The 14,228-nt window shown below is 43.2% G+C and overlaps 1 protein-coding gene across 1 annotated transcript in view; it reads right to left on the minus strand.

The window, feature by feature from the left end:
- RNF212B (ring finger protein 212B) overlaps positions 1–14,228 on the minus strand; it is a gene marked incomplete at both ends in the record, with an annotated part of 247,258 nt that overhangs the window by 150,665 nt on the left and 82,365 nt on the right. The window contains 3 exons of the mRNA XM_082243294.1: positions 7,025–7,067; positions 10,867–10,913; positions 11,116–11,147. Coding sequence (XP_082099420.1) covers positions 7,025–7,067; positions 10,867–10,913; positions 11,116–11,147 — 122 coding nt within the window. The remainder of the gene's footprint in view (positions 1–7,024; positions 7,068–10,866; positions 10,914–11,115; positions 11,148–14,228) is intronic.

A 14,228-nucleotide genomic window follows, 5' to 3' on the forward strand; every position in this document is an offset into this window, starting at 1 on the left:
CATGTAGAGAGAGCACCGGCACTTGTTTTACGAGCACGCAGCACTTTGGACTCATGTTTTGCACAAAGACTGTCACTATTTAAGCACGTCTTTTATTGAAAGACTTTATTCACATTTATTATTTTCACGTGTATAAAATTTGTATTTATTGAATTTTTATATTGATTGATATATATTGATTGGGATTTATGATATAGAAATGTGTATTTCAAGTTGAGCACTAGCACTTTACACAGATTATTTATACACTATATTTATTGAGATCTATTTATGAGTTTGCTTTGTTAGCAGCGCAGGTATACTTTTGCACCATACACTTTATAAAGGTACACCACCTTTTATACCAGCAGCAGCCCACTATACAGTGGTATCAGAATAATTGTAATCCTCAGCGCTAGCCTATAATCCTTATTTTTTGCTTATTGATGAATGAAATACATAACTTGAATATGTGCATTAATTATTGTTATGCTTTTCAGGAGTGGAGTATGCAATCCCTGAAGAAGATTGTCAATATAATTATCTATCTATCGAAACGCGTTGGAATTATACACCACTCCAATCAGTCCTTATCTTTTATATTTATTTTTGTTTCATGTTTTGCACAATTGATTGTAAATTAGTACACCGTACGACTCCGCTGTTTGTAAGCACACTATGTGGACTTATACAATTTCATTATTGATAGTCCTTATCCAATAAAATAATTATTTTATTATATTCAAACAAAATCTTTGGTGTACATCAGTATTTTCATTCCAAAATAATCAGTTACCCTTAAAGTCCCACTCATTAAAGGGTATTTGTTTTTCCAAAACATCAAAGACAGTTAGGTGGGAGTACAATCTCCAAACCCTTTGATTCATGACCGACAGGTCTTAACCACTTGCCGACCGCCGCACAACTATCTACGTCTGCGGTCAGCCCCTCACAGGCAAACTGACGTAGGTCTACGTCGCTTGCTTGTGAGGGTCTAGGGAGCGAGCGCGCGCCCCCGGAGGCGAGCTCCCGCGTTGTCACGGACCCCCCCGCGCGTGTGACCGGCGGACCCGATGTCCGCCGGTCACTTTGCGATCGGCGGGGGAGAGGGAGAAATTCAGGCGGCTTGTGTAAACAAGCTGCCTGTCATTCTCCCCTGTGTATGATTGATGATCATACGGTTCTACTATGTAGAACCGTTGATCACCGTTCATACAGCTGAAGCCACAGCCAATCACAGTAGAAAGCACGCCCCTAGGGACACACATAGCCCCTCCCTTTCAAATAAAGTTAACCCCTTCACTACCAGTGTATTTTTACAGTAACAGTGCATATGTATAGCACTGATTACTATAGAAATGTCACTGGTAACCCCAAAAGTGTCAAAAATGTCAGTCAAGGGTCCGATCTGTCCGCCGCAATGTCGCAGTACCGCAAAAAAAATCGCAGATCGCCGCCATTACGCGTTAAAAAAAAACCAACAAAAATGACAAAAATCTTTCCCTTTGTTAGTAAACGCGATAACTTTTGCGCAAACCAATCAAAATACGCTTGTGATTTTTTTTACCAAACATAGGTAGCATAAAACAAATTGGCCCGAAAATGTTAAAAAATTTTGATTTTTACATTTTTTTGGGGGGAATTTCATATAAAAAAATGTGAAAAATATTGCTATTTTTGCAAAATTTACGCTCTTTTTTTGTTTATAGCGCATGATCAAAAAATCTCACAGGTGATCAAATACCACCAAAAGAAAGCTCTGTTTGTGGGGAAAAAAGGACGCCAAATTCGTTTAGGTACAGCGTCGCATGACCTCGCAATTGTCCGTTAAAGTCACGCAGTGCCGAATCGCAAAATACCCCCTGGTCGTTTAGCAGCCAAATCCTCCGGGGCTTAAGTGGTTAAGAAGAAAGATTTATCTCAAGATTACGTATTAGAATTATACTGCAACAAGTCCATAGTGTTGGTGCCACCAAAAGAACAAAATGTGGATGTTTCTCCCCATTCTTTCTAGTACCCGAAGCATCTGGAGCTTTCCCTACTGTCTGGGTTTGAGGAAATCGAATGGGTACATACACAAAGGATTTAAGATGAAATCCATGCAAACAGTCATGGCAATAGTTCAGCATGAAGACTGGTTAGTGTCAATTAACCTGGCTGATGTATACTTTCATGTACCAATCAGTGTGTACCACCAGAGACATCTGAGATTTTCAGTGACCGGCTGTCACTTCCAGTTCAGTTGTTGCCATTTTTAGAATCGGCAGAGCACCAAGAATCTTTTCGAACATTTTTGTTTGCAGTGTATCGGTAATTTATTTATGGGAATAGGCTCTACCACTACTTGGACGAGGTTTTGATTGTCGCATGTGTAAGCAAAGAGCTGGCAAAGCATCAGAACCTTGTCCCAGAAGTTCTTTTATCAAGTTCAGTCGACTAGAAAACAAACAGGGAAAGCAGTTAACCCCTTCTTAATCTATGAAGGATCTTGGAGTAGTTTTTCATGCCCGAAAAAGTCAAGTGGTTTTTCAAGACTGCAAGATTTCTAAAATGAAAATCTGCGTATGAAGAGTCATGGAGACGGCATTCATGTCAGCGAGGGATTGCATTGTCCCCATTGGCACATTTTACAGCGGCCATTCCAGTGTTGCCTTAGGCCAGGTGGCACATGGGGGCTTTTCAATGTTGACGATTGACAAGACAGCAGTAGCCTACATTGCCCACCAAGGGGGCATCAAGAATCTTTTCCTGTTACGTTTCGCAACATAAACTTTTCGCTGAGCAGAGAGCCGCTTACAAGCAGTTAACGGTAGTCTACTTACTGGGAAAGCAGATCCACTAACTAATCCGTTAGGTAAATGATTTTCCAACAATAAGTACCTCAACTAGTATTAGCTCTGGGGCATTCCAGTGGTAGTTCTCATAGAGACTCCACTAAACATACAGCTTTGGGTATTTGCAACAAGGTACAAAGGTGAAGTGATAGAAGATGGGTTCACACTGCCATGGGATTTTTTTCCCATTAAAGTACAGGACTCTGCCTTTATCCTCTTTTTCAGGCTGCAGATGGGTGGAAGAGCCATTGAACAAATGCTCCATGCGGGCAGTAATCCATATACGACCACCAAGGAAATCCTTGTTCCCTTCATGGGACTTAGGCTTGGTTCTGAAAGCACTAGTACAGGCATCCTTTGCTCCAATAGCTTCATTTCCATTGCGGTTCCTAGTGGTAAAACTAGTTCCTCTGACAGCAGTTGCTTCAGACAAAAGGATGTTGGAGATTGCAGCATTTTTCTGCAAAGATCCCTTTTGTGTCTTTTTACCAGAAATATTGATACTACGTCTATCTCCAAAGTTCAATTCTAAAGTAGTATCTAGTTACCAGGAAAACTGGGGGCAGTCCCTCTCAGCATTGACACGGAATCACTGAGTACACAGCAGGAAAAATGTTCCTTACACATGGACAAGTTGCTAAACGTGTATATGAAAAGGTCAAAATACATGAGGAAAGTGGACAATCTTTTCATTTTGCCATCAGGTTCTCGAGTCCACTTCTATTGGTTTACCAGGGCGATTAGATTGGCATGCAGGAAGTAGGCCCTTATGCTCAGGAACAGGTGCAAGCTCCTTCGACCTGAGGGTTGGCAGCCTTTGGGGCAGTTATGCCAGGATTTCAGTGGAAGTTATATGTAAGACAGCTAGCCCTTCATTTGACTTTACAGGCTAGGTGTGCAGTCAGCAAATTTTAAAAAGTTTGGGAGGAGACATTATTTTTGTCTTTGGGAGCTTTTCTTTGATAGTCAGTTTGTTTTGATGTTGTCTCTCCCGCCCATTTATTCAGCTAGTTCTATCCCATTGTGTGTTGACGTGAGGTAGGGCCAGGAAAACAGAAAATTGGTATCAAATACTTACAGTCATTTTCCTTTCCTGGCCTATCCTCACATGAGCACAGGACTCCCTCCCTAGTGGCCTGTTACAGGCTAGGTTATTATATAATTATTATTATTATTATTATTATATAATAACACTTTAGTGGGGGAGGGGCTGTCTTTTATTTAGCTAGGAACAGGTGATCCTGTGGGTTCCAGAGGAAACGTGAACCCATTGTGTGCTGACATGAGGATAGGCCAGGAAAGGAAAATTACGCTAAGTATTTGATAACCATTTTCAGTTTTACATGATACATTTATATTAGTCTAAAATAATAATAATAATAATTTTTAATTTAATTTGTTACATATCTATATACTTCTTTCTTAAGAATGTAGCAAAGAGTGCAAAGGATACTTTCTGTAGTTACGTTAGGCTGACCCAATGACAGCCAATGTTTTTTCGTCTTTTCATATTCAGGTAAATTTCTTACTTTAAATCTGTGAGCCTGGTACAGCTGACCTAAGGCCCATTACATAATGAAAATGCATACATATAAACAATATAAATATTGTTGTTGTAAACCATTTCTGGATAAGAATCCACACACACAGGCAAAATATTGAGGAATACTGACCTGGAACAAGTATGTAAATATCTGATAGCTGACTACTGACATACATTTATATGATCTGAATCACTGACACATTATTTAAAGGAGGATATAAATTACCATGCCAAACCCTATATATTTACATAACCAGACAGAAATACCAGCTTTCATATTTCTCTCCTCCCATGTTCCATTTTTTTTTTTTTTTTTTATAAAAGCAGTGATAATCTGCATGATAGAAATGTGGCAACTCTTCAGATTTCAGTACAGTGAATTCAAAAGTTTGAATATGTTCTTTGCATTTTGGCTGTGGATTAGTTTCTGCCTCTGTGGTACACATTAACAACAATATGATTATTGTTTATATACATTGGTGTGTTTGTATGAAAACACACTCTTGTTCTGTTAGGCCCTGAACACTGCCCCACTGCGGCTTGCCTGCAGTGCGGGTTAAGCGCACTTTCCCATAGACTTTTATTAAATCTGGCGTTTTTGGTTCATTTTCTAAAAGCACACCAAAGACGCAGCATGCAGGACTTTTGGTGCACTCAGAAAACACACCAAGGATGCCCAATATAATAGAAGTCTATGGAAAAGTGTGGGTAACCTGCCCAAAAACCTTGGGTATACTGTTCTGCATTCACACTGCAGGGAATTTGCAGTGGGGCAGTGTGAAAGCACCCTTAGGGGACTACTTCTGCCGCACTTTCAAATTTAAAATAGAATTATTTGCTTAATGTCTCTTTATATTGTTTATTTTAGGCCAAACAAATTATTTCTATTACAAAACAATGTGACTGCAGATGTGCTGTAATAGATTGTAGTAGCATTAGCGCTGCTCTGCAATTCCAAAGAAGCCTTGTGTTGTTATCAATGTGTAGCACCCTCCTAGGTAGGTGCTAGAGGAGAGAATAATATAGATTCTGGATCTTTCCTGCTTACCAGAGAGATTGCCAGGTAAATTTATATTGCTCTCTGCTTACCAGAGAGCAAGATCCATTGGTAGGGTCTGCTCATGGTGCTCAGGTGCAGCTCAGCTTGTCTGGTGTTTCACAATGGTCCAATAGGGAGGCATATTGAACAGTGGGAGGAAACCTGATAAATGAGTGCACAGGCATTTAGTACAGCCCTGGTGATTGGCAGAGGAAAGTGCCTCAGTGTGTGCTGGGATACTGTATAAATGCCAAGAGCACTCGGGGTCTTTCAGCTGGAGAGTGAGGTCCTGGAGGGAGGGGGCGGCTGCCCCTCCTCTGTAGAAGCTGCCATGCAGCCTCAGATGGGCAACCTGAGGGCTGGAGGATCAGAGAGGAGCTGAACCCAGATGTCCTGCAAAGCTGACTGGAAGGGAGACACTGGAGAGGATCTGATGTTGCCTACAGTGAGTACAGATCTGTGTTGTGGGGCCTGTTCTGAGAGGGCCACCCCTTCTGCTAGAAGAGTCAGTGGACGGGTGTCAGTCAAGGGGATACTAGAGCGTTTCCTGAAGATAATGTAGTTGCATCGAGTCTGCTGCTAGAGAGAGCAAGAGGACTTAATTATTCCATACAAGTGAAAGTATGGATAAAGCAGTGTGTCTGCTTCCACAGGTGAGGCCAAGTGAGAGTTGTCCTTATCTACTGTGAATAGTTCATGTTGGAGTATCCCACTATTCCCTTCTCCCTTCCAAGTTCCACAATAAATATAAAACCAAAACCCCTGGACTGTTTGAGTAATGAGCAACTGGGAGTAAGGATGGATATGTTAACTGTCCCATAGTGACTGTCTGTAGGTAATCAGAGGAGGCCCAAGAAGTCATCACACAGTAAGCCCTACGGGGACAGTGCTACAAATAAATGACAGGCTTCCCCAAATTGGCTGAGGCAAGGAGGAGGGTAAATGATGTCACGAACTCCAGTTCAGCCAATCAGAGAAAGCCTTGTATTCATTGCTAAAAATACAAGGCTTCTCCTGAATAGTGGAGAACCACTGAGCTCAACTCACTTTATTTCTGGCAACAGACGGAAAGTTGCCTGTACTGCTGCCAAAACACAGTGCTGCTTAATGTATGTAAATAATGCTGCTATGGTTTTAGGCCAGCCATACATGGTTTGAATCTTGGCTGGTTTAGCAGGAAGTGGCCGAGATTCGAACCGTGAATGGGCAGGCTGAATGTACCAAGTTGATTAATCAATCAACTAAAGTACAACTAGCCTGCCGGATTCTCTTGTGATTATCTTATTGGCTGTTATAGACGTTAGTGAGAATTACTGTCGTCTCCCGGCAGGGATGGCTTTTCTTGCCTGCCCCCACCAGGAGCAGACAATGGCCCGGCAGGAGGGATTCCCCTGTCAGCACTGTTTGTGTTGATTGGGGAATTGTGGTTGGTGGAACTCGTGGTTGTAGAAAAGCCATTTGCACTGTGTATGGCTTGCCTTACAGCACATCCAGTGGCCACATTGTTCTGTAATGGAAATGGTCCATTTGGGCTAGTTTGGCTCAGATATGACATTAAAACCAAATGTGTCTGAATGTCTTCTCATATTTCTGTTAACCCTTATACATTTGATTCCCTATTACACATACCTTCCAATTTGTCCACTGTGCTGATTGTTAACCCGAGGAGTAACTGAATGAAGCAATCACAAATATGCAAATAAATCTAATGTGAATAGCTAATGCCAGCATTGTGTTTTGTAATAAAGCGTAACATAGAACAATGGCCTTCTATTAAATAAATATGTGCTGCAACACTTAGACCCATTTCACACGAGGTGAATTCCTTTTCCGATCAGTTTTTGCAAAACAGATGTAGACAGAGCCTGCTCTTCTCTATGGGCAGCCAGAAGTAAATGTACTCTGCTGTTCATTTTATACCTAGCTACCTCCAATCTGCTTCTGTTTTTTTTTTGTTTTTGTTTTTTTTTACCAACCCAATCGAACCCAGAGGTAGGCAGGTGTAAACGTACACAAGTGTGGAGAAACTTTCTCCACAATTGCATAATTTGGTTGCGTGGGGTTCCCGGTCGCATGAGACCGTTATGTACAGCTTAATTGTTTCTCGCCTACTGGCACAGCTAGGCTTTAGAACATCACCTCGCACTTCAGTCTTTTACCATTATTTTTTGGTAAACGTACACAAGTCTGTATACTGCCTGCATGGACCTTCAGATCAGGTCTGCCTGAAAAACTGAACTCCTGATCGAAAGGGGCCTTAAAGTGTATTCCCACATTTGCAGACAAATTGGAATAACACCTGCTTAACTAAATATCTTCTCCAGTGCGTCACTTCCCTATGCTATGCGTAATTGATAAATTTGAGTGCTACATTATAATTCATACAATACACCTTACATAAAGAATCATTTTTATGTAGCACCTTCCTAGGTAGGTGCTAGGAAAACACATTTGGTGGCTCTTTTCTGCTTCTCAGGAGAGCCTGATCTGTTTGGTGTGTCACATGTTTCCAGGTGTGATTTATTGGGTTTAAGGGAGTCTCCCCATTGTGTCCAATAAGGGAGCTTGTTGGACAGTGGAGGAAACCTGACCAGTAGCACACCAGGGTTTATGGCTGTCTCAGTGGGCGGGCATTGCCTCAATGCATCCTGGGATGGGCAATAAATCTGGAGGGAGCATGTGACAGGGTCTCTTTTGGCGGGGGCAAAGTCCCAGGAGGAGGTGGACGGCTGTCTCTCCTCCTGCAAGTGTTAGGAAGGTGGTTCAGGCAGTCGGCCTAGTGAACCAGGTGTGGAGCTGAGCTGCAGAGGATCCAGAGTGCTGACAAGTGGAGCTGCTGGCAGAATCATCTTGGAAAAAACAGTATCTTGAGTACCAGGAGATCTGCCTAAGGGTCTGCCTAGGAGAGGGGACCACTCCAGAGAAGTCAGGGGATCAAGGAGCTAGCTTACACAAGGAGTGTATCAGTAAAGGTGGTGCCATGTAGTTGACCCTGAAGATTAGGAACAAACGGGGGTGCCAGGAAGGGCGCTGACGTTGTTCTGCAGTACAGTCCAGTTTACCTCAGAAAGCTCATTCAAATATACTTCACAGCTAAGGGCAAAGTGATACAGCGGCCTAGCCGTGACTAGCGTTACTCAGTGTTACTCAGCGTTATTCAGCATTTTCAAGTCGTCCCAGCCTTATATGCATAGTGTATAAAGTTGGAGTATCCCACTCATTCCCTTATCCTATCCAAGTTCCAAATAAAAACACAAAAACCAAAGCTACTGGACTGTTTCCTGACTGAGCTAAAACACTTGGGAGAAATGTCAAACTGTCATGTTGTTGCTAATGGTAACCCAGGGGAACCTGTAACCAGCAGCTCCCAAGGGAGTAGTGCTACATTTATAAAGCGTTTCTGTGCTTAGAATTACATGAACACACAGTGCAACAATTGTTAATTACATAAAGTGCTATGTGGCAAAAACATTTTTGTGCAAATCAAATTATTCTATAGGGTAAAGGTGCATGAATTTGCAAATTTGAAAGTGACACAGGAGAAATTGGTTTAAAAAAAAAAAAAGATATAGAAAACTGTATTTGGACTATATGTATGTGTCATGAGTAAACAGTGGGACTTTACCCTAGAAGAATTTGGTTTGCACAACATTTTTTTTGGCACATAGCACTTTATGTAGGTAATGTTTGTTGCACAGTGTGTTCATCTAGTTCTAAGCATAGAATGTTATGGAAATTATGTTTTATGTAAAGTATGCATTTAACGTAGCATTAGGATATAGCACTTGTGAACTAATAGAACACAGAGAAGGGCTGCACTGGATAAGATATTTTGTTTATATGATGTGTGTGAATCACATAGTGGTATAGGCAGATATAGGTATAGGTGTTTAAAAAAAAAATTATATTGAAACACAGCAATGTGGGAGACCTAAGGATTTATTTAGTAAAACTGGAGGGTGCAAAATCTGGTGCAGATGTGCATGGAATCCACACCGCTTCTGACTTCAGCTGATAAGGCAGCAAGAAAAGTCATTAATTCCATTTGTTTTGCTGGTTTTCAGGCTGTCATGTTTACCATTTTGTGTCGATACTTTATGCCCCTTACCTGGAACAAAGCATATAATTAAGGCTGTCTGCTTTTGCTCTGAACTTACTGATATGCATACCTGTTCCAGGTCAGAGACTGACACCTTGCAGAAATCCAGTGTACTAGCTAGAGAACTGGTCTTTAGAAGGGGATTGGCAATGGCAGCCCCTATGTGTTTCAAGACATGGTTGCTTTACAAAACTAGTTTGGGTTGGGCTTTTAAAGGAATCCTTTCCTGAGATAAACCTACATGTTGCAGTTGCTAACTCCCCATTCTCTAAATGTTAGTTGCCTGGTTGTCATCTTGAGTCTCTTGCTTAAACAGTTTAAGTCACTAACCCAGAACAACTACGCAAATACAGACTTTTGACTTTACTCTTACTTTTGTGATCTGTATACTTGTTCTAGGGCAGTGACCCAAAGTATTAAACCCAAAGAATCAGTATAATAGCCTGGCAATTATCATTTCAATAAGAGGGTAATTTATGTTAGGAAAGGTTTGCTTTAAAGTGATTGTAAATCCTCACCTTGTAAAACAATCCATTAAGTTTTAAAATGGAAATGAAAAGCAAACTATATTTTTATATATATATATATATATATATATATATATATATATATATATATATATATATATATATATATATATATACACATATATATATATATATATATATATATACACACATACACACAGTGCCGGAACAAGGTCATCCAGCGCCCAGGGCAAAGATGCCAAACTGTTCCCCTCCTTCCCTTAGGGTTAGGGTCAAAGCGCCCTCATCCCTGAAATAAACCATTGCGCCGAGGGCAGCAGCCCCTTCTTTCCACCCCTTGTCCCGGCCCTATGTGTGTGTACATATGTATATATGTATATATATATATATATATATATATATATATATATATATATACATATATATGTATGTGTGTGTATATATATACACACACACACACACACACACACGTTTTCCCCCTCTTTATAAGTGATCACATTCTCTCTGTTCTCACTGCATAAGACCTGGGGGAGATAGCACACTTAACTTCCCAGTAAAAGTCTATGCGGTGGGGGGTGTCAGGACAAGTCTGATGATTGGAGGAGAGCGCACTGAGTTCCCAGAATAGCTAGAGTACTGACAATGGTGTGTTCTCCTGCTTAGTGTGGTCAGTTTTTAATAGGAAAGCACAGGGACTGGCAGGAACACTAGGGATTTCACATAAAGGAAGCAATACAAAATAATAGGATTCTTTTTCATACAAGTACATGGCACAGCAGTCACCTGTCAAGAATATGAAATGTTGGGTTTACATATTGTATAAGTTCCGGAAAAGCATTCATTTTGTTGTTCTAGAAAGCATTTGCTCAGCTAATTTTTTATACCTGTCTGCGAGGGAGATGTGATGGCTATTGGTCGAGGTGTGCAGGATCTAGCAGGAGAAAAACACCATAAATCAGCAATAGATTTTTTTAAACAGTCAATAAAATGAATTGAGCGCAGAAAATAACATAACATTTGTCATGTGCCTAACCAGCTGTAGCTTTGCTCTTCTCCACAAAGGAGCAGTCTGACACTGTAAAACATACTTCCCCAGGATGCAGGAAATATAATAAATCCTGATACATTCTAACCTGTTGTTGCTTTGTGATCGGCTCAGGGAACCCTAAAAAAAAAAAAAAAAAACAACTTGAATTAGCAGCTACAGACAGAGGAACTCATCACATCCATGTTACACCTATCATTCTTTTTAAATAGCTCAAACATTCATACTTTGTAAAACGCATCATCATTCAGACTCCATTCACACTGCCGCGACTTGTCAGGCTACTTGTGTGTCCTCAAGTCGCCCCAAGTCGCTTGACATAACAAAAGCAGTGTAAATCAATGAGAGCCGTCTTAATATGCACTACTGAAGTCGCTCCGACTTCAGAAAAGAGTCCTGTACTACTTTGAGGCAACTTGTATTCGACTTGCGCCAATAGACTTCAATGGGAGTCGCCTCCATTATCTTATCCTTATTGGATCCTTATCTTTTGTCAAGCGACTTGTGATCCGACTTTCCAGGAAGAAGAAGGAAAATTAGCCAGGCATTCCCCACACTGCAGCCATGCCTACAGTTCCTATATACCATTATCTCTGCCTGGTCTGTGTGAGTGGCACTGGTGGACACAGATAAGTGGCACTGGTGGGCAGTGGCACTGGTGGACACTGATACGTGGCACTGGTGGACACTGATTCGTGGCACTGATACATGGCACTATGTGGCACTGGTGGACACTGATACGTGGCACTGATATGTGGCACTGGTGGACACTGATTCGTGGCACTGATACGTGGCACTGATATGTGGCACTGTTGGACACTGATACGTGGCACTGATACGTGGCACTAGTGGACACTTATTCGTGGCACTGATACGTGGCACTGATATGTGGCACTGGTGGACACTGATTCGTGGCACTGATATGTGGCACTGGTGGACACTTATTCGTGGCACTGATACGTGGCACTGATATGTGGCACTGGTGGACACTGATTCGTGGCACTGATATGTGGCACTGGTGGACACTTATTCGTGGCACTGATACGTGGCACTGATATGTGGCACTGGTGGACACTGATACGTGGCACTGGTGGTCAGTGGCAATGGTGGACACTGATACGTGGCACTGGCGGACAAATGCGTGGCACTGGTGGATACTGATACGTTGCACTGGTGGGCAGTGGCACTGGTGGACACTGATACGTGGCACTGGTGGGCAATGAGGAAATGAGTAAAAAAAAAACAGAAAAGGGGAATTAGGTCAAAACACATCATATTCTGTTTGGCCAAATACAAAGTCGTCTATCATATAAGTCGCTTAAAATAATTCACAAGTTGCGCTGAAGTCACGCTAAAGTTATGAGGCGACTTTCTGGTTGCGGTAGTGTGAACTGGCTCTTAGTATAAAGTTTAACCGCTTGCCGCCCGCCCGCCGTCATATGACGGCGGAGCGGAGCGACCATTATCCTGGGCCGCCGTCATATGACGGCGGCACTTTAAGCAGGGCAGGCGCGCGATCGCGTGCGCGCCGCCCTGCACTACCGGTGTCGGGGTGTCCCCGGGACACCCCCAGTCACCGGCAGGGGGGAAACAGCCAATGGGCGTGGCTGTTTCCCACGTGATCGGCTGTGTTCCAATGACACAGCCGATCACAATGAAGGCGCCCACTAGATGACCGCGCATGCGCGATCGGGAGTGCGCAGCGCGGTCATGTCGGTGGCACTGTGTTCCGTAGGAACACAGCTGTCACCGGCGGTAGTAAACAGTCACTGACAGTGACTGTTTACTATGTGATCGGCTGTGAATCCATTCACAGCCGATCAGAAAATGTAAACAAAGAGCAGTAACTCAGTGTTACTAGCTCTTCTCTCCTCATACAGTTTCCAGTATGAGGGGAGAAGAGCTAGAAATAGTGAGTTACCGCTCTGTACACATGTCACAAAGTAAAAATCACACTAATAAAGGTCCCCACACTGTCCTCAGCCCCCCCCCCAATGTCACCTGTCACCCAACAGTCACCTCATCAGTGCCCAGAAATTGACACCCATAACGTTCACATGTGAGCGCAGCGATCGCAGGCAGAATCACTGCGATTCTGCCCGCGATCTGGAAATCATTGCAAATCGCGGGACGCCTGTGCGTTGCCCCTGATTTGCAATAGCACCCCAAACGCTGTGCGATGTTGCCGCCATTTCCGCCTGCCGAATCGCGGTAACATCGCGCAAACATCGCATGACGCCCAAAAAAGGTACAAGAGTTTCTTTGGAGCTTCATGCGTTGTTTGCGCAATGTTACCGCGATTCGGCAGGCGGAAATCCCAGCAACATCGCACAGCATTTGGGGTGCTATTGCAAATCACGGGCAACGCACAGGCGTCCCGCAATTTGCAATGATTTCTGGATCACGGGCAGAATCGCAGTGATTCTGACCGTGATCGCTACGCTCACATGTGAACGTAGCCTAAAGTTCACCGGTCACCAGAGACTGCCATCAGTACCGCCGTGCACCATCGCCCGTCACCTGTCACCCATCAGTGACCATCGCCCTTCACCTGTCACCCCATCAATCACCGTCACCTGTCACCCCATCAGTCATCGTCACCTGTCACCCCATCAGTCATCGTCACTTGACACCCCATCAGTGATCGTCACTTGTCACCCCATCAATCATTCATAGTCACATGTCACCCCGTCAGTGACTGTCATCTGTCACCCCATCAATCATCTGTCACCCCATCAATCAATCATAGTCACATGTCACCCCGTCAGTGACTGTCATCTGTCACCCCATCAATCATCGTCATCTGTCACCCCATCAATCATCGTCACCTGTCACCCCATCAATCATCGTCACCTGTCACCCCATCAATCATCGTCACCTGTCACCTCATCAATCATCATCACCTGTCACCTCATCAATCATCGTCACCTGTCACCCCATCAGTCATCGTCACCTGTCACCCCATCAGTCATCGTCACCTGTCACCCTGTCAGTCATCGTCACCTGTTTGTCATATACATGCAATCACTTACTGACCGCCTAACGACTATATGCGTCGGCCATTAAAAGCTAAATACTGGGGTTATGGCAGCAGATAGCCCCCATAACCCCGGTATTTTTTGAAACGGCGGGCGGTCGGCTTTCAGATAAGGGTGGTCCCAGTGGCGGATTTGCCGCGGAATTACCCTTACGGTGCAGGGG

Source organism: Pelophylax lessonae (assembly GCF_965119305.1).
Source record: "Pelophylax lessonae genome assembly, chromosome: 1".
In the NCBI taxonomy this organism is placed as follows: Eukaryota; Metazoa; Chordata; class Amphibia; order Anura; family Ranidae; genus Pelophylax; species Pelophylax lessonae.